The sequence below is a fragment of the Dendrobates tinctorius genome, unplaced genomic scaffold (assembly GCF_039654945.1).
Source record: "Dendrobates tinctorius isolate UK_male_01 unplaced genomic scaffold, ASM3965494v1 ptg000070l, whole genome shotgun sequence".
Classification (NCBI taxonomy): domain Eukaryota; kingdom Metazoa; phylum Chordata; class Amphibia; order Anura; family Dendrobatidae; genus Dendrobates; species Dendrobates tinctorius.
Genome location: NW_027361738.1, coordinates 63,429,573 through 63,450,646, shown reverse-complemented (window position 1 = coordinate 63,450,646; position 21,074 = coordinate 63,429,573). Strand labels below are relative to the sequence as shown.

At 45.1% G+C, this 21,074-nt stretch overlaps 2 protein-coding genes across 5 annotated transcripts in view; one reads left to right on the top strand and one right to left on the bottom strand.

Annotated features, from left to right (window-relative positions):
- Window positions 1–496, bottom strand: part of LOC141095628 (protein adenylyltransferase SelO-like) — a 52,267-nt gene extending 51,771 nt beyond the window's left edge. For 2 of the 4 annotated variants that reach the window (XM_073581751.1, XM_073581750.1), the window contains exon 1: window positions 131–332. The gene's annotated coding sequence lies outside the window, so the exon portion shown is untranslated. Of the gene's footprint in view, window positions 1–130; window positions 333–361 lie in introns of those variants that run through there. The other 2 variants (XM_073581752.1, XM_073581748.1) reach the window with 2 other exon arrangements.
- PDSS1 (decaprenyl diphosphate synthase subunit 1) lies at window positions 448–20,590 on the top strand. Its single transcript, XM_073581764.1, has 11 exons — window positions 448–678; window positions 6,223–6,272; window positions 7,607–7,742; window positions 9,904–10,034; window positions 10,149–10,290; window positions 10,723–10,834; window positions 11,647–11,756; window positions 14,027–14,107; window positions 14,765–14,878; window positions 15,796–15,876; window positions 16,749–20,590. Exons 1-11 carry the CDS (start codon window positions 556–558, stop codon window positions 16,887–16,889), a joined length of 1,221 nt encoding a protein of 406 aa, XP_073437865.1. The 5' UTR covers window positions 448–555; the 3' UTR covers window positions 16,890–20,590.
- Window positions 20,591–21,074: the final 484 nt, after the last annotated feature.

The following is a 21,074-nucleotide window of genomic DNA, read 5'->3' as shown; positions in this document are numbered from 1 at the left end:
TTACTTAATGTTGTAAAAAAAAAAAATTCCGTTTTTTTGCTCACTGCACCTCCTCCCCAGACGCTATGGCTCTTGGAAGAAAAAAAAAGCGAAAATACAAAAAAAAAAAAAAAAAAAAAAATGGCCTCACCTTTAAGGGGGTAATTGCGTGTGCAGTTACCGCCCCCTAGTGGCGACAGCAGGCAGGAAAACTTTGCACAATTTCTTCCAATGCTGCACAGGAGGGCAGGTCACATGACGTGCTCGCTCCATATATGGAAGTAAATTGAGGTCGCGACACCCGCGTCCTCTTATGATGACGTATCATCCCGCTATCCCCGTCACATTTCAGTTGCCGGTACTTCCTTACTAATTACGTCACCTTATATTAGTTGTTTACGACACAACATCGCTGTACGTGTTTTCTAAAGCAGAATGCAGCCATACCCTCAGTAAAAATGGCCGACCAAGCGTTTCCGACTTCCTTCTTGTCACATCCGGTTCTGGTGCAAGTGTGGAGGGGGCGGGGCTTGCCATTTGTCGGGCGCCGGGTGGTGGCGGCGGTGAAGGCTGATAATGAGCGGTGGCTGGGGTTGGAGGATACGGTGCTGTGCACATCGTGCGGCTTCCCTGCCCGGGGTACGAGGTGTGCACAGCGGCCAAGGGGGAGGCTGGAGCCGAGCGGCAGCAGCAGGGAAGGTGAGGACAAGGGGGAAGGTCACAGTGACACCGGCAGAGACCATGCTCCTGCGTGCGGCTCCCATTCATAGAGGGCGAGCAGCTGAGTATGCAGCGGAAGTAGTGTACTACTGTGTGCGCCCTGTATATAGTGTACTACTGTGTGCGCCCTGTATATAGTGTACTACTGTGTGCGCCCTGTATATAGTGTACTACTGTGTGCGCCCTGTATATAGTGTACTACTGTGTGCGCCCTGTATATAGTGTACTACTGTGTGCGCCCTGTATATAGTGTACTACTGTGTGCGCCCTGTATATAGTGTACTACTGTGTGCGCCCTGTATATAGTGTACTACTGTGTGCGCCCTGTATATAGTGTACTACTGTGTGCGCCCTGTATATAGTGTACTGCTGTGTGCGCCCTTTATATAGTGTACTGCTGTGTGCGCCCTGTATATAGTGTACTACTGTGTGCGCCCTGTATATAGTGTACTACTGTGTGCGCCCTGTATATAGTGTACTGCTGTGTGCGCCCTGTATATAGTGTACTGCTGTGTGCGCCCTTTATATAGTGTACTACTGTGTGCGCCCTGTATATAGTGTACTACTGTGTGCGCCCTGTATATAGTGTACTACTGTGTGCGCCCTGTATATAGTGTACTACTGTGTGCGCCCTGTATATAGTGTACTACTGTGTGCGCCCTGTATATAGTGTACTACTGTGTGCGCCCTGTATATAGTGTACTACTGTGTGCGCCCTGTATATAGTGTACTACTGTGTGCGCCCTGTATATAGTGTACTACTGTGTGCGCCCTGTATATAGTGTACTACTGTGTGCGCCCTGTATATAGTGTACTACTGTGTGCGCCCTGTATATAGTGTACTACTGTGTGCGCCCTGTATATAGTGTACTACTGTGTGCGCCCTGTATATAGTGTACTACTGTGTGCGCCCTGTATATAGTGTACTACTGTGTGCGCCCTGTATATAGTGTACTACTGTGTGCGCCCTGTATATAGTGTACTACCGTGTGCGCCCTGTATATAGTGTACTACCGTGTGCGCCCTGTATATAGTGTACTGCCGTGTGCGCCCTGTATATAGTGTACCGCCGTGTGCGCCCTGTATATAGTGTACCGCCGTGTGCGCCCTGTATATAGTGTACCGCCGTGTGCGCCCTGTATATAGTGTACCGCCGTGTGCGCCCTGTATATAGTGTACCGCCGTGTGCGCCCTGTATATAGTGTACCGCCGTGTGCGCCCTGTATATAGTGTACCGCCGTGTGCGCCCTGTATATAGTGTACCGCCGTGTGCGCCCTGTATATAGTGTACCGCCGTGTGCGCCCTGTATATAGTGTACCGCCGTGTGCGCCCTGTATATAGTGTACCGCCGTGTGCGCCCTGTATATAGTGTACCGCCGTGTGCGCCCTGTATATAGTGTACCGCCGTGTGCGCCCTGTATATAGTGTACCGCCGTGTGCGCCCTGTATATAGTGTACCGCCGTGTGCGCCCTGTATATAGTGTACCGCCGTGTGCGCCCTGTATATAGTGTGCGCCCTGTATATAGTGTACCGCCGTGGGCGCCCTGAATATAGTGTACCGCCGTGGGCGCCCTGAATATAGTGTACCGCCGTGGGCGCCCTGAATATAGTGTACCGCCGTGGGCGCCCTGAATATAGTGTACCGCCGTGGGCGCCCTGTATATAGTGTATGACTGCGGGCGCCCTGTATATAGTGTACCGCCGTGTGCGCCCTGTATATAGTGTGCGCCCTGTATATAGTGTACCGCCGTGGGCGCCCTGTATATAGTGTGCGCCCTGTATATAGTGTACCGCCGTGTGCGCCCTGTATATAGTGTGCGCCCTGTATATAGTGTACCGCCGTGGGCGCCCTGTATATAGTGTACCGCCGTGGGCGCCCTGTATATAGTGTACCGCCGTGTGCGCCCTGCGTATGGTGTGCGCCCTGCGTATGGTGTGCCTGCACTTAATTCTCTTTGCTATGCTGCAGCCATGTTTCCTGTGTGCTCTGCACTAGGTTCTGCAGTTTGTGCTCCGTAGTGTGTAATATATCCCCCCCCCGGCCCTCTGCACTGCCCGGCATTACGTGTTCGTCTATGGGGCACACAATGAATGGAGTTTAGTTCGAGTCTTGTCGCCTCTTTGCCATCATGTCGCTGTCACTTGTGCACATTTTCCAATGCTTTCTATAGAGTTGTGTTTGTTTAACATGAGATGGTTATGTGACATCACGTGTCAGCCTGGGACAGCGCTGCTCTCCGGGTCGTGGTCCCCCTGAGCCTGTGAGGCTGAGTGCAGACGGGGTTTTGAGCCCTGCGGATTTTTCCGTGCAGAATGGAAGAAAACCGCAGGTCAAATGACCTGCATTTTTCCTGCGGATTTCTTCCATTTTTCACGCGGTTTTCATGCGGATTTTGTGCGGTTTTCCATTGCGGTCTTCCCCCTGCGGATTTGGTAACAGGGGCGATAGAAAACCGCACAAAAGAAGCAACATGCTGCGGATTTTGTACCGCGGAAAAATCCGCAGCGTCTGCACAGCGTTTTTTTTTTTTTTTCATTCATTTTAAAGGTACTGTACATCACAATGCGGATATGCAACGTTTCTGCGCGGTAAAATCCGCTGCGGAAACGCTGCAAATCTGCATCGTGTGCACATGGCCTGACAGCGCTGCTCTCCAGGTCATGGTCCCCTGAGCCTGTGACAGCGCTGCTCTCCGGGTCGTGGTCCCCTGAGCCTTGTGACAGCGCTGCTCTCCAGGTCGTGGTCCCCTCTGAGCCTGTGACAGGGCTGCTCTCCGGGTCGTGGTCCCCTCTGAGCCTGTGACAGCGCTGCTCTCCGGGTCGTGGTCCCCTCTGAGCCTGTGACAGCGCTGCTCTCCGGGTCGTGGTCCCCTCTGAGCCTGTGACAGCGCTGCTCTCCGGGTCGTGGTCCCCTCTGAGCCTGTGACAGCGCTGCTCTCCGGGTCGTGGTCCCCTCTGAGCCTGTGACAGCGCTGCTCTCCGGGTCGTGGTCCCCTCTGAGCCTGTGACAGCGCTGCTCTCCGGGTCGTGGTCCCCTCTGAGCCTGTGACAGCGCTGCTCTCCGGGTCGTGGTCCCCTGAGCCTGTGACAGCGCTGCTCTCCGGGTCGTGGTCCCCTGAGCCTGTGACAGCGCTGCTCTCCGGGTCGTGGTCCCCTGAGCCTGTGACAGCGCTGCTCTCCGGATCCTGTCACCCTGGAATGAATGAGAAGACCTGGGTGATGTACATTGATCTCCCAGGCTGATGGGACTCCTCCTCACCTCTGCCCCAGGAGCGTCAGCGCTGTTTATAGCCTTGTGCACGGTGTTTATTGCCCTGTATGCTATGTCCTGGGTGCAGCTCCCTTCCTCACACTCATTTATTACCAAAATGTCCTCAGCTGGGTTTAAGTCCTTATTCAAACTTTCCTTTTTTTCCTTGTTTTGTATAGAAATGACTGATTCCTATTTGTGTTTTTTTTTTTTTTTTATTCTATTTTCCTAAGTATTTCTCATGTAAAAAAAAAGTTCCTTTCAAAACCAAATCTCACATGCAAGGTCCAGTTTTGAGGTGTACATTGTAAAATGGGTATAGGGGGCTGGAGAGAGTTCAAGGGTGGGCAGCTAGGTCAATGAATGGGATGTCCCTGACAGAAAATATTGGGCTTTTTTTTTATCCCAAGAACTACACAATGGAGACATAAAGGGGTATTCTGGAAATGGCAAAGTATTATCAAACCCCTGAATAGGTGATAACAGCCACTGAGACCTCCACCTGTCACCAATATTGGGCCCAAAGTCTTTCGTGAAGGTGCGGAGATCTTGCTACCAGGCCCTTAGGGTATGTGCACACGTTGCAGATTCTGCTGCGTTGTACAGTACCATTAAAGTCTATGAGAAATGGAAAACGCTGTGCACATGCTGCAGATTTTTCCCCGGATTTAAATCCGCAGCATGTCAATTCTTTGTTTGGATCCGCAGAGGTTTGACACCTATTCCATTGTTGGAATCCGCAGGTGTAAAAACGCAGTGGAAAGCCGCACAAAATCTGCACCAAATCCGCAGATAAAACAGGTCATTTTACCTGCGAATTTACATGCGGATTTGGCGAAATCCGCAGGGTAATCCGCAACGTGTGCACACACCCTTACCCTTCTGCTATGTTCGTCAGCTCTGTAGACTTTGGAGTGGCAGCACACATGTGCCATTTTCTGGAGGCGAGCTGACTGCTCATTCTAGAAGACCGTAGGTAATAAAGTGCTTTCTCGATAATAAAGGATTCTTTACAGTTAGAGCAGCCAAGGTTTGCATCGCAAAGAGCGAAATCTGCAGCACAAGTTAATTTCTGCTTTGGATTTTCTCCGTATCGTGCGTACGATGTTTTCTAAAATCTCACCCACAATGCTGCAACTGTAATAAATAGCTGATTTTACGACCCAAAGGGTTCACATGGCCTCTTCTTCCACCCATGTAGCCTGTGTGTGACCGTCCTGTGCCCTGACCTTGTGTAAGGACATGTGTAGACTCTATCCTCACAGACTTATCTATTGGTGCCGGCAGGGGGGAAGCCTCTAGTAGTTTGTAGTTGATTCTGATAATCTTTACAGCCAGATATGTGTCCTCCATGTAATGTGATGTACAGAAGACATACACAGGGCTCACATCATGTTTAAGACCCCATTAGGGGTCTGAAGTCCCTCCAAAAAGCAGTATTCAAATGAACCTCAATAGAACCATTCACCATGTCTGCCATCTGACCTCCTTTCCATCGTTTTTTGTTTTTTTTAGGAAGACCCAAAATCATGGTCTACCACAGGCAGCCATCTCATGTACAGCTTTACGACCTGTATAATACTCCAGAGCTGCAATCTCCCAGCATTCCTTGCCGGCTCAGAACTTTCTCTGTCGTTTGCCGTATGGGAGCCTTTACACTAGGAAATGCACAGTAATCTGACGTCGGAAGGAATAAATATCCCACTGATTTTTGGGATTGTTCTGACCATAAGCTCACCGACTGTTTCTAATAACCAGCGTAAGAATGAGTTCAGCTCCGGAGTATAATACAGGCTGTGTTTGGGGATCAGTATGAGATAAGTCACGTGTTACAGCTCCCCTAACTTGACTGTATTCTCAGTTACATAACTATTCTTCATCATATATTGGTAGAAAACTTGCTTCAAGCCATTCCTGGCAGTCTAGCCAAAAAATTGTCAGTGGGGTGCGTGCTATTAATTGGTGCGGTCAGTGTTGGACGAAGAGCCTGATGGTGACCCTGTGCCGTGTAGATGTGACGCTGTAGTCTACTGGCTGGTAACGCAATGTGGTCGTGTGGAGAAGACTTTAATGTTCATGATTGTTCCCCCTGGAAATTCTGGGGTCCCTCAGTCCCAGATTCAGGGTTCCCCCAAAGCATGGCTGCAAGACTTATTTCCAGTGAAATGACATTTGAAGTGTTTGGTTGATGGTTTTTTTTTTTTTTTTTTGGCCCCATAGGGTTTTGGATGGGTATGTGACATTCATGCTGCCACCTTTCTTCTTTTGCAGGTACAGTGGAAGCCAATGTTATTTAGAAGCTCGGTGAGCACAATAATGTGGTAAGTGCAAACCGCTTCTCGTGTCTTCTATCCCCAGATCTAGGGGATTATTGGGATATAAAGACCCCTCTTCCCAGCCGTACCTATTGTCCCCAGCGCACAAAAAAAATGATAAAATGTGATTAAATCAAATCAAATTTATTATCGCCAAGTACATATTACATATATACAAGGAATTCTTTGTGGCAAAGAGGCAACATAATATATAGCAACAGATACAACAATAGTGTTAGATGCCCCAGAATGGCACCAATAATAACTACAGCTCAGCTCACAGAAATACCAAGTCCTCACACTGCTTCACCGATAAAACCATGTATAACGTTATGGGTCTTGCAAAATGGTTACCGTATATAAACTTTGAAACTTTTTTAATCACTTTATCATAAAGAAACCAAATACTATACAATACTGATATTGCACAATGAACATCATACAAAGTAAACCCAAGAACAATGATGGAATTGGGTTGTAGTTCACGGAGTTTTTTTCCCTTTTAATCATCCCTCATATGGTTACTCACTGGAAAAAAAAAATAGAAAAGTTAGGTATCTTGTAAGAAATGGAGTGAAAAAAAAAATTGAAATGTTCTACCTCCTTTGGGGTGAGTGCACACGGTGCGGTTTGTGCTGCGGATTTTTCCGCACGGATTTGCAGGTAAATCCGCAGATAAAATGACCTGCGTTTTACCTGTGGATTAGCCTGCGGTTTTCCCCTATGTTTTGACACCTGGACAATGGAACAGGTGTCAAACCACTGCGGAATCCGCAGAAAGAATTGACATGCTGCAGATTTAAAACCGCAGAAAAATCCGCAGTATGTGCACTGCGGTTTTTAAAATCCATTGATTATCATTGTACTGTACATTGCTTGCGGAACTGCAGCGGATCCGCAGCAGAATCCGCACTGTGTGCACATAGCCTACGGAGCTAATTCTGGAACAAATGTTTTGGGTGGTTTTCTCTCCCCAACAGACCACCTAATCGAAGTTTCACTGTATGCAGTGTTATTTAATCATTACGTCCATCCCTGTATTACGCGATCCTTTAATATGGAGCATTCATACTGGTCCGGGCTGATCGTGACCCCCTCAACTGTAATGTGGGGGAGCAGCCACTGATTGATGTATCAAAGGGCCAGATGTAATAAGCCTGTGGAGGAGGACTGATAACCGAATTCCCAGTAGACGTCTTTCCTATGATTTGTTACAAGCACATCGCCACTCTTGTCTAATGGCTGTGTCTGGTATTGCAGCTGATGCCTATTCACTTGACCCCTTTTCTGATCTGCCACTACTTATTTATTTTGCTTTTTTGTTTTTTTTACATTGTCAGCCGGCCACAATCCAGACTCCTCTATTCTTCTCGTGTAGCGTGCTGCTATAGCAAAACCAACAGCGAGGCCAAATACAAGGATCCTTTCAAACTTGGGAGCAGCGATTTGAAGAATCTCTACGAGGATATCAAGAAGGTGATGTTTCCTGTGTATTACACCAGATGTGGGATTCTGAACTTGTTCTGCAGCCGGGACACCTGTAGAGTCCAATTCTAATCATTTAACAAAGCCGTGAGCACTGGGAAACCTGCACAGAGGATTTGTTTTGTTTTGTTTTTTTTGTTTAATCAAATCATTTTCATTGAAAAACTCCAAATACAAATTTTCCATCGATCAAATAACATAAATGACTTAATAATTCCATAGTATAAAACAGAAGCAAAGTAACTCAACTTCAGTTCCCCAATAACCCACCCTAACCCCAAATCCCGACATCTCTGAAAACCATTTTCAGATCAGTTCTAGAATAACAAAGTATAAAACTCACAGAAGGTGGGAGAAGAAGGAAAAAAGAGGAGTAATAATTAAGGGATAACAGTGTATAGTCTCTGTAATTAGATTTGTGGGTCGCTTTGGGGGATCCAACCAAGGACTCCGCATCTTTTCAAATTTGCAAATCGAGTTCCGTTTATGTTGGACGCCTCTTTCCAATCACATTATATTATTTCTCACTCGTTGTAGTTCCCCCCCATAGATGGAGGTTGTGTCTCACCACTGAAATCCAAGAAGTTTATGCGAGACATATGAATAGGGGCAAGTCGGGATTCACTCCATATTCAAATAATCTCAATATACATATACGGGGATCTGTTACCAATTTCACGCCATACACCCTTTATATCAAGGCAATGACCTTGTTCCAAAATGGCCCAGTCTGATTACATTCCCACATCACATGTGCCTCATCCATCCCCCCCACCCCGAGGGCATTATCTGCACCTATCTTGTGTAAGAAGCTTGCCGTTCAGCATACTCTGTGAATTGCATATATTTGCGAGCCTTTGGGCCTCACAGGGAGATAATTTGGGAACAGTTTCTAGAATCTCTCTCCATTGCTCCACTGATATAGGACCTACATTCCCCTCACATTTACATTAGGGGATTTTGGGACAGGGTGATGACGGGCAGAGAACTAACACCCGAGCTGTAATATCCCAGGGCTGTGCAGAGACTGCTCATATGTGGCAATAAGCAAAAAAAAACAAAAAACGTTTCACTCTGTAGTGCTAAAGCATGTCAATGTGAAATATATGAAATGTGAATAGCAATATGGCTTCTGGATACTAGGAAATAAAATAAATGCATGCATGAATTGGCCAAATTATGTGCTAAGAGTCTCATTTTTTCCTAGTCTTCAGCAGCCGTATTGCTAGTCATATTTCATATATTTCACATTGACATGCTTTAGCACTACAGAGTGAAACTTTTATTGTATATGGAGGTAGCTGCTGCTAGTTGGCACCTGTTCACATTAGCTTGGAAGAGCCAGTCAGTCTTTGTCATTGCTCATATGTGGCGTCCTGAGGACTGAGCATACAGTGGGTAGATGTGACTAACCCTGGGATTATAGCAGAACAGGAGGGTCGGCTGTGAGTATGGTGGATGTGATGAAGGGATACTTTGGACTGCTGGGGAACTGGATTAAAGATGTTGTCTCCTGTAAGAAAATCTTGGTACCTGGGTGCAGTTTATTAATAATTATTAAAAAAAAAAAAAAAAACTTTACTCACGGTCCCCAGGTCCAGCACGGAGTCTCTGTCCCTGCTACTGGTGTCTGTTATTGGCTGCGGTGCTGACTATCACATCAACAGTGCGACAGGCAATCAGTGATCTCAGCGACTCTGAACGGGAGGAAGTGGTGTCCACTTGTGCACAGCGACGGAGCTCGCTGACTGCTACTCAAGATTTTTCTAAAGTGGACAACCACTTTAAAGCCTGCTCTGACTATGTGGGGTTGGTCTTGTGTCAGTAAAGGGACCTGTTATGACTAGTAGTGGGGTCTGCTGTCAGTAGTTGGTGTTTTGGTGTGACTAGTAAGGGACCTGTGGTACCTGCCAGTAGAAGTAACATGGAGATGCTGTGACTGCGCTGGTCTGGTCTCAGGTGGTCTGGTGTATCTCTTGGGGAAGAAGGGGAGGTTCTGTGACTGCACGGGGTGGTCTGTCATTACATGTATTAGTGTGGGACCAATGCTGCGGTCATATGTGCTGCATATTCCTCATTCCTCTAACTACAGCACATGATAATGGGTAATGATGTGACCTCCATCGTCATCTTTACTTCTTCCTAATGACAGGAGCTGTTTATGACGACGCAGGAGCTGAGGGAAATGTGTGAATATTATTTTGATGGGAAAGGAAAAGCACTGAGACCAATACTGGTGGTGTTAATGGCACGAGCCTGCAACATCCACTATAACAATTGTCGGTAAGTGTGACACCTCCGTCCTAGTCTTAGAAGGGAGGGGGGGAATCTGCTAATTATCAAGAACGTAACTGAGTTATGTAAAAATTTGATGTATTCCTCTCTGTGCCCCTGCAGGGAAATGCATCCTGGCCAGCGATCTATTGCCGTCATTGCCGAAATGATCCACACGGCCAGCCTGGTGCACGACGACGTCATCGACGGCTCAAACTCGCGAAGGGGAAAGAAGACAGTCAACCAGATATGGGGTGAAAGAAAGGTAAGCAGGGGGCTACAGGGGATTTGAGACTCCTTCCCAAACCAACATCATGGCATGATACCGCTTGCTGCTGTATGGCTCATAGATAACAGCAGATCATACATGATAATGGCGCTGTGCTGCTGTCTCACGTGTATATGAGGACTGATACTCTTTATTGTCAGCAGATCTAGTGACGAGCAGCCTCTGTACATGATGATTACTACCCTCAGCAGAATATATGCATATGTACAACAACGCATCTAGATTGCCTTCTGCATGTTGAGTGCAGCTCTGGGGAATTTGGGTTCATTGCAGCAGACCAGAACCCATAGCCGTCCCTGCCTGCCAGGATTGTGGTGCTGCTCCTATGTATGATCCTTTGCCATTGCTATGCTGATTGCACAATTTAATGTCAAACCTGTGTTAATACTACTTATGTTTTCATTTTAGGCTGTCCTAGCAGGCGATTATATATTGTCTGCAGCTTCTGTAGCCCTGGCACGGATTGGAAATGCCAATGTGATTTCTGTACTATCTCAGGTCATCGAAGATTTAGTACGTGGTTAGTATGAAAGATATATTTTATATAATTTACATTTTTCGTAAGGCAAGATGATCACTATGGGAAATGGGCCATGCTGTGACTACCGAGGCACTGGAGGAAGATCTGCTCTGACTACAAAGGGGATCTGCTGTAAGTAGTAAGGTTAGAAAATCCCCCTTCTGTTAAACTGGTTCTCCAGATTGGGATAATATAGGGGAGGGATCCCCTCTAGTAGCCTAGAAAAAAGCAGCGCCACCCTTAGAGGTAATGGGTACCATGTAATACTTAAAGGGTTTGTAATTTGTCCCATATCGATGGAATAGAGGATAGCTTACTGCTGGGAACCCTGAAGATCCCGAGAATTGAGCTCTGAAGAGCTACGTCTGAATTAAGCAGATGACAAGCATGCCCACCTCTGCTTCATTCATTCATTCTCTATAGGATCTAGCGGGGCATAGCCCTCGACTGTCTCCGGGAATCCCATAGAGAATGATTGGAGTGGCGGTGCACATGCTCAACATCTGCTCCATTCAGACTGGCTTGTTCTCGGGATATTTAGTGGTCCCAGAGGTCGGACCCCGAGCAACTAATAACCGATCCTCTATTTATAGGATAGGGAATTATTTATTAACTTGATGAAAAATCACTTTATTTTCCCCCGATGTACTCAAGCTGTAATGGTGTCCGAGGCAGAGATTTCAGTCTGCACCTTTACCCCATCTCAGCCTTGGACGGAGCCATAGCCTAATGATTTCACTGGGTGCCATTATTGTATAATCATTGATTGCATGTATTGTATTGCACTAATCTGTTATCTTGTGTTACCTAAGGTGAATTTCTTCAGTTGGGCTCCAAAGAGAATGAAAATGAACGCTTCGCTCACTACCTTGAAAAGACGTTTAAGAAGACGGCGAGTCTGATCGCCAACAGCTGTAAAGCAGTATGTACGTTCCGCATTTCCTATAGCTAAATGCGAGCTCCCGTGTAATCAGTCTATTATTTCTAGTACTAGGCAAACCGCGCACCATACATGTATGTAGGGCCCAGCAAAATACACGTCATTATGGGCTGCTTACATATTTGCATTCATGCACAGGATACCATTGGCTAATCTCCTCTACGGTTCTTTATAGATGCTGTTTTCTATCACTACTGATAGGTAGTAACATCAGTAAATAATAGTGGGGTTTTCTATTAATATGGTTTATTGCTGCATCATCCCACTTTAAATGTACCCATTAATGAGGAGCGAACTTGCTTGGATAAGGTGTTATCCGCATGCTCGGGTACTAACCGAGCGTCTTCGAAAAATATCAGAGAAACCAGAGAACAACAGGAGTTTTACATAAAAAGTATAAACTTTATTACCACATACAAAAAGGATAAAATGCATAACACATATACGGATAATGTATACAAGTAGACACCAGAACCGGGAAACGTGTAGCGCTCATACCATCATAACTAGTGTGACTTTCCCCATATACCTGACCCCCATGGAATTAAATGTCAGACAATGACATCCCATAGTGGAAATAATCCCATGCACAAATGTAGGGCCTGGGTATCCATAGCCTAAGTTAGCCCACCGTTGATAACCGCATGGGAAAAAATGTCAAAACAAAAGTAAGACCGGGGAAAACAGGGAGAGATGAATACTCACAAAGTGGAGCGCCACCACCGCGTCCCGGGACACCCCGACACGCGTTTCGCTAATACCAGTTAGCTGTCTCAAGGGGAAGTGTGGAAATTCTTGGCACAGGACCTTATTAATGATGAGTGAACGTGCTTGGATAAGGTGTTATCCGCATGCTCGGGTACTAACCGAGCGTCTTTGAAAAATATGTTGTGAGTCCCCACTGCTGTTCGACAGCCACAGCACATGCAGGGATCCCCTCTTTGTTAGGCAATCCCTGCATGTGTTGCAGCTGTCGAACAGCCGTGGGGACTTGAACATATTTTTCGAGCACGCGGAAGACAGTCGGTTAGCACCCGAGCATGCGGATAACACCTTATCCAAGCGTGTTCACTCATCACTTATCCAAGCGTGTTCACTCATCACTAGTGACTCCCCCAGATGTGTCAGTTTTAGTAGATGTCTGCATTCTTACAGTTTTGGCTCATTGTGTCTTAGAATTCTGTTTTGTGCCATTACTGTGTCCTTTCCAGGAGGAATAGCAAAGCAATACCACGAAGTTCTATGAATAAGTGCTTCACAATTGTTTGGGGTTTTTTTTCTTCTCTCTTGGTAGATGCAGTACATACATAGTCCATTCAATGATTCCATAGAAAACTCTAAAGTTATGACATGAAAGTATTGGCCCCTTCATCTTTTGCTGATACTAATTTATTTACATAAGAAGTATCCAAACAAGACCCAGTTTCTAAAATGGCCACTGCCATTTCAACAAACCTCTTGTCAAAGAATTATGCTTCTTCATCCACTTATGAGCCACATCTCACTCCTGCCTTATAAACTTTTTTGTACAATCTGAAACACCCCCTCAAATTAATCTCTGTGAAAACCACATGTACTGCCAGGTCACTGAGGGATCAGATTACAGCTGCCTGTTGAAGTCTCTGGAGAAGGGAATGAGAAAAAGCAAAGTGAGAGGCACAGATGCACATACAACCTGTGTTGCAAATTTTTATGAAAAAGAAAAAACCCAGAGCTGGATTCACAGCTACACTGCTCTGTATGGCTGTATAATGTCCTCAATGCTGTTGTGGTGCATAAAGACGACAGAACAAAAATCCTGCTCTCTTTCTTTTCTTCCAACCTAGCCAATAAAAGCTCAGCGACAACTGAAAAGCTGGTGCCTGGAGAGGGAAAAACTGATGAACAATGCAGGACACAATTAATTTACTGCCAGAAGTAGTGTTAGTCCTTGTGTACAAACGGTCACCTATTCGAAAGTCACACTAAAGGCTAGATGAGCTTTAACTGAGAGCTTATATTCATTATCCTCATTATTGACAAATGCAACTCTATAATTGTTTTTGGTTTTTTTTTTAAAAGCTGTATGGCCGTGGTAGCCATCTTTCGTCATGTGATTTTTATTTTATTTTTTTCCAATTTGATTTCTTGGAATTAGAGACCTATTTAAAAAGTGTAGATGGATTTGGTGTTGTATAAAATTATAGTCTGTGTTGTTGAAGAAACAAAATGTTAATTACAGTTACTCACAGTGGATTTCTCTGTAATTCCAGGTGTCCATCTTGGCGTGTCCCGATCCTACAGTCCATGAGATTGCATACCAGTATGGGAAGAACATAGGGATAGCCTTCCAGGTAGTCATCTCCAGTGTTTGTAAGAAATTGGTGCGGGATCTTTCCTTTTTTTTTTTATGCTTTCCTGATACATGATGTGCTAGGAGTAGTAGTGTTCAGTTTCACTTGAAAATGATTTTTCATGATCGAAAGTATAGGGTAAAAGGAATAAGGGGAAATCTTACTAACTGCTGGGACCCCCACTGATCCCGAGGAGATGGCAATGCAGAGCCTCATCAGTCAGGGCAGCATGGTGGTTCAGTGGTTAGCACTGTTGCTTTGTACCTCGGGGAGGGGGGTCCTGGATTCAAATCCCACCAAGGGCAACATCTGCAAGTAGTTTGTATGTTCTCCCTGTGTTTGCATGGGTTTCTTCCCACATGCCAAAGACTGATGGGGAATTTAGATTGTGATCCCCATTGGGGACAGAGATGATATATGTAAAGTGTTGCAGATTATGATGGCAAATAAGATTGGAGTGGAGAGCGAGCATGTGCACCTTTTCTATTCCTGTTCTCTAGAATGGTGGGGGTTCCAGTTACCCCCTGTGGATAACCTATGGATGAGGGAATAGCTTTCAGTCTTTGTAAAACATCCCTAATACATGTTCCTAAATAGCACAAAGCAAAGTTATTTCTAGTCTCACATAAAGTTGTTCTTTTTTTCCCCATCACACAGCTCATCGATGATGTGTTGGATTTTACTTCTTGTGCCGATCAGTTGGGAAAACCAGCAGCAGCAGATCTGAAGTTAGGATTAGCCACTGGTCCAGTTTTATTTGCTTGTCAACAGGTAACGTACCGGAGAAGAAACCTGTCCGTAAGTCTGTGTCTAACAGACATTACTTTCTATACAGTTATGTAGAACTATAAGCTTCTTCCGGTCTATAATGTGAAATAAGTTGCGTCCTCCTATTTCTGTTCTTCGGCACCAAACACCATGACTGACATAAAGTTTTCCTACTAAATCTAAATATGTGATCCAGCGGAGCGGGGAACCTAGTAAATGCAAAGTTACCATTGACAAATTCCTCTGGAAAGTGTGTGATTAAATTGACAAGAGGTGTCAGTGCTGACAGACAAGGAAAATGTATTTTGTTTTTGTTTTTTCCAAATATTTTACTTTGATTTAAGGTCAAAATTGGCTTGGTCACTAAGGGGATAAGGAACTTTTTGCTTTTCCTACATAGAAAGTATAACACACGAGTGCAGGAAACCACCGCACATGTAACGTTCTGCTGACTTCATTCACTTTGGCTGGTTTCACACTAGCGTTTTTTTGCGCTGCGTGCGCATACATGCACAATGCGCCCCTATGTTTCACATGGGTGCACATTGTCTAGCGTTTGTGTTTTTGTGCGCATGCATTTTTTTGTAGTGTGCGCCTATGCACGCCGGACGCACCATGTTGCATTTTCTGTGCGCCCAACCTGTGTCAAAAAAACGCATGCGCAAGGAATGCGCAAAAAAAGCATTAGTCTATGGGAATGCTGACGTGCGCACATCAGCGTTTAAAAATGCATGCGTTTTAAGAGTCAAACTGGTTAAAACGCATGCGCAAAAAATAAGCAAACACATACAAAACGCTTGATGCGTTTGGACTGCGCACGCAGCACAGTGCAAAAAAAAACGCTAGAGTGAAAGTAGCCTTACTGTGATTTCTCAGTGTTTTGTGTAATGATTGTTACCAACATGTCCTCTTGCTTGCAGTTCCCGGAATTGAACGCTATGATAATGCGGAGATTCACTTCACCGGGAGACGTTGAACTAGCGCGGCAGTATGTCCGACAGGTAAGACGCTCACACAGGAGACCAGTGGAGAAACGCGCTCCACACCCCATATTTACTAATTGCGCGGATGATTTCACATCTTCCTTCTGCTGACACTCGGGGCGATTTGCTGACTTTATCTGGTTGTTTATAACCTTATGAAAAAATTTAAAACTTACAAATAAATGTCAGTGAGCTGCCTAAACAGCAATCCACCCTTCTAGTAGTGGAATAGCTCATTATATGAGGGGGAGTTTATGCAAAGCTGTGTTGGCGGACCATATAAAGGGGCACACCATCTCTACCAGCTCATATTACACTTGTAGACTGTGTTCTCCATTGCATTTAGGGTAACATACCGTCGTAGCACAACATATAATGGATCATACTAAACCCCTGTATCACATCTGTGTGATCTAGCCACAGCCCTGAGGCCTTATCTGGTTGGTGGTGCATGCAAATATTTGGATTTATGCATAAAAAATGGTGACTGCAACCATCACCATGCGGCAAAGTAAGGTGCATGAACCACGGCCAGGTGTCATCGCTTATGTCCAGGGATGACTCAGAAACCTTGCTTTTCACCATGTACCAGGGGTGCTATGCCCAGCCGAGCATTCACGTGCTCCCCCGCATCTGAGCTGCCACCAGGCTCCTCTAGCAGAGACCTATCTCAGCGCCATTGAGTATCAGCAGGCCAGAGCCTTCCCTTCCTTTACATAATCTGTTGGTGCCCACCATAAATATTAGACTGTCGGCCGATCCCTCTGAGATTGACAACTATAATCTGTACGGAAGCCTTTAAGGAACAGATTACGCCAAACTAAATGTGGCTAACTGTAGATCTGTAGAGGATCCACGTGATCGAGTAACTCTCTCTTTCCACCGACCAGAGTGACGGCGTTCACCAAACCACCTACCTCGCCCAGCGCTACTGTAGTGAAGCAATCCGCGAGATCAGCAAGCTGCAGCCGTCCCCCGAAAGAGACGCCCTCATCCAGCTGACAGAAACCGTGCTCACGAGGGACAAATGACAAGAGGACTGGACCTGGACCAGGCAGCTACCACCAAAAAGTGCCTCAAGCAACACTCACCGAAACACAGCCGGTTTTGTTTCCTGTGCAGGCCACCAAAAAAAAAAAAAAAAAAAACTTTAAAGAAATTTATTCAAGATGTTTATTATGCCTTTCACCATGACAGTACTGTATTATTATTTTTTTTTAATGGTTAGATTTTTATCAGTGGAAGCCATATGATTTGTGAATGAGAGGGGGGGGAATAGACTTTACAAGGGGATAAAAATCTATTCTGAAACTTGAAGTAAAGTTATTTATTTTTTATTTTAATAACTAAACACCAATATTATCAGAATCGACGAAGTGGCAGAAATGACATCGACTGGTTGCTCTACCTATTATTACAGGCTGTGCAGGACAATCATGTAATATAAAAGAACATCTGAGCCCAGGGGAGAGTGATTTTTTTCCATTTTGACAGTACATAGAAATCGGAGTGCTGTCTGATGGTTTCCATGGACTCATGGGCTAGCGTGGCCGCGTGCCATCTGAAAATCGTATCAAACGCCGCTGCGCTGGATATTTTCGTCGGCGCTGCCCCATAGACTAACATGGGGATGAGTGCTATTCGTCAACTGATGGGCCCTTTAGGATAGGTCATCACAATCATATTTGGGGGGAGTCTGACATCCCACGATCAGCGGTTACCAGCGCCTGAACTCTGTCCGCTACTAGAGTTTGCAACAGCTGATAAGATGGAGCACTAGACCCCGTCCCCAACCCATCTGATTTTGACATTTTCCTTTGTCATTAGTATTCTACTAGTGGAGCACCCCTTTATCACATTGGCCCCCACAGTTCAGCATTGCCCCATCAATCGAATATTCTATTGTAAGGAAATGTAGAAAATACACAAAAAGCTGAGCAATTCATTCAGTTACTTGTTTACTTTCATCATTTTTCCTTTTATTTTACAATCAAATCTCCTATGACAAATTTTCATTTGTCGTAAGAGATCAGCTAGTGCCTCATTTATTCATTTTTTTTTAATCTTGAATGCAAAGTTTTCAACAGGGTTCCCAACAACAGTCGCAGGTCTTCAATACTATTGGCTGTCTTCTACCAAAGGATCTGTTTGGGCACGATTAGGCTCTTGCACTGTCTATATTTACACCCCTGTCTCCGGCTATAAAACACTCTGGCTGCAGCAGGAGCCTCTCCCCACTGTTCTGAGAATGAATAAGCCCCACCACCAATACAATGTTTCTCCACTCACATCCAAGTTATAATATAGATTTCTATCTGGTGGTTTTGAACTTGATGTCTAACAGCACAACACAGAAGTAAGAGAACTACTCCATGTCATTTCAGCCACTATTATGAAAAAATTCTAGATTTATATTTTTCAAGAATCTTTTAGGCCAAACATTTTTTAAACTGAACCAAAACTACATGACAAGTTAAAGAAGCATTCCTCCTCCCATCAAAATGTTTATCCTCAATATATTGCAGTCATCATATAGCACTGTGTCCTTACAATTGCTCATTTTGTCTTTCTACCTGGATAATTCTACTTTTTTCCAATCTATGTAGAAAAAGGAAGTATCTTGTCCCTGCATTCATCATTCCCTTCTTCAACGCCTGACCCACCTGCTCCTTCCTCCCCCCTTCTAGAGACTTTTTTCAGTGATTCATACAGGGTAAATTGACCTCCTGTTTCTAAATAGAGCAGAGAAAAATTATCCAGGTAGAAAGGCAAAATGAGCAATTGTAAGTACACAGTGCTGTGTAATATGATGACTGCAATATATTACGAGGATAAAATCATTGATGGAAGGGCTTCTTTAATGCTTTAGACTTTAGTCCTGGTTGAAGCCTTCGGGAGGAAAATTCTCAGGATACAGAGACTGGTGCCGACGTCATTCCAATAATAAAAGCAGAACTATGAGTCTTATGGGTATGTGACTGGTGCTGAAAAAACACAGACATCTGTCATTACTTCAGCTGATATGAAAGGAGGGAAGAGGCTTTATATACCAGTAGACAACCCTTAAGACTATGGGACGTTACTTAAGCTTTGATTTCCTGCACATGAAAAGTGGAGCAATTACCCATAGTAATCAATCAGACTCCATCTTTTATGGAGAATTTAAGATTTTCTTATGTTACATCGGTCAGCGATGGAAAGATGAACATCATAAAATTGCTGTAAAATTGTAAATTGTGGAACTTTACACTACTTTTCCCAATATTATTTACTGCCATCCGAGAGGATAGATCTGGCTTAAAGGAATTTTCCAGACTAGGGCGGGATCACACGTGAGAAACTTGGATCGGAGCGTGCGGCCGCATAACAATACATGCAGCTGCACGCTCTGCTCCGAGTGCCGGCAGCAGTGCCGGGTATTAACATGCAAGACTTGTCGGCGTTTCTCGCATGTGAGATCCTGGCCTTGGAAGGAAAGTCTGCAGTTCTCCCCTTCGCGTGGCCAGTCATATGACTTCTTGCGGTCACACATGCAGACTAGATTCTCCTCCAACAGACCAATGAGAAGAAGGGGAGAATCTAATTGGCAGATGACCCCAGGTATGCAAATCCACATAAATGCAATCATGTGACTGCCCACCCGTACGAGGAATACTGGAAAATTGTGGCAGTCTGCTCATCGTACGCTGAAGCGATCCGGCAGTCACGTAAAAGTGACTGCAGCTTTTTCTTCTCAGACTGGACAACCCCTTTTAAAGGGAATCTGGTACCAGGTTTTTGCCCTGTAATCTGAGTAGGGGCCAGGCGTAGTTAGGCTAATTTCACACTAGCTTGCTGTGAAGCTCCACCCCCTGCCACGCCTCCTCCGGTCAGCTCCACCTATGGGCACATGCCGCTGCGTGTGGCCTGCGTACCCTATCTTCAGCATTGGGTACACAGGCATGTTTGCCGCCGCATGCGTAGTTTTGATGGTGCGGCGACCTGCGCCAAACGCAACGTGTTGCATTACTGAGTTGTTTAATGTTGGTTTTATAACCTCCCAGTTTTATCAGCAACAGATTATCACTAGAGGACTATTAACCCTGCAGCCATGGAGTCCTCCCTAATCATAAGTAATGTATAACCCCACCCCTTTTTCTGTGTATAGGCAGAAAGTTGCCAATCAGTGATGTGGGCGGGGTTATACAGAGCTCAGCATTGACTGGCTAGATCTGCAGCAGAGAAAACGGGGATTTTAGCAAAACCGCAGCAAGCCGCCCAGTAAGTGACACATCGCTGGAATTCAGGTCTCTTACACTACATCATGCTCATCCCAGATAGGGTAGCAAAAACCTGGCGATTGATTCCCTTCTAGGCTTGTATCAAACACTTAATGTTCTATTAAAATTTTGGCCTAAAATGTTGCCAGACAGTGAAGTAAAAGGGCACAATGCTCTGTGTATTATATTTTTCCTGTAGACTTGAACAACACCAGAAGCTTTAAAAAGCACTTGAAAAATTTGTGGCATGTTGTACAACTATGCTGGAGCGTGTGGAGGCGGTACGGCAGGCGGTATGTATCGGACGGCCATCGCTTGTGCCAGAGCTGCTGTTTTTGTATTCCGCCCCTTCTAGACATTGCTGTCGCCTCCGCTCGATGCACTGAATGTACCTGCCCCTTGTGTGTCCCGCTCTCCATTTATCCCCCTCTGTGGCCAAAACCTGTGCAAACAATAAAGGAAGACACATTGGTTTTTTCTTGTCATTCCTCCTGTGATAAGACGAGCGATGTTCTTGAATAAATGCCGCCTCGGATTACATAGGAGAATGGTTTAATATAAAAGACTGTACATAAAATTTTAACAGGTTATATACAAATGAAGAAAGAAAAAAAAAATCCGATTTTGTAAATAAAAGGAACAATTACTTGATAAGAGGTCGTATAGAACAAGAGCGTTAGAAGGATACAAACAAGATTTCACAGCAGATCTCTGCATTAGATACAAAACAACCCCCTCAAAATATCACTAAACCTAAGTGTACAGGTTACGTTGTAGAAAAAAAAAAAAAAGCAAAAAGGATCCGGGAGAACCTCACCGAAGAGGCCCAGTGTCCTCGATCCCACTGATGGACACCCGCGTACAAGTGGTTACTCCTCTTACATGGACATTTTGCTTGTGACCATATTACAAAATTTCAGATTTAGTAAAAAAAATTTCAGAGCAGAACAGTGTACA

Bases quoted from the DNA above. Each gene is read 5' to 3' on its own strand.
- PDSS1 (XM_073581764.1), top strand. From the start codon at position 556: ATGAGCGGTGGCTGGGGTTGGAGGATACGGTGCTGTGCACATCGTGCG. The intron at 10,035-10,148 runs GTAAGTGTGACA...GTGCCCCTGCAG, and splicing joins ATCCACTATAACAATTGTCG to GGAAATGCATCCTGGCCAGC. The intron at 10,291-10,722 runs GTAAGCAGGGGG...TTTTCATTTTAG, and splicing joins AGATATGGGGTGAAAGAAAG to GCTGTCCTAGCAGGCGATTA.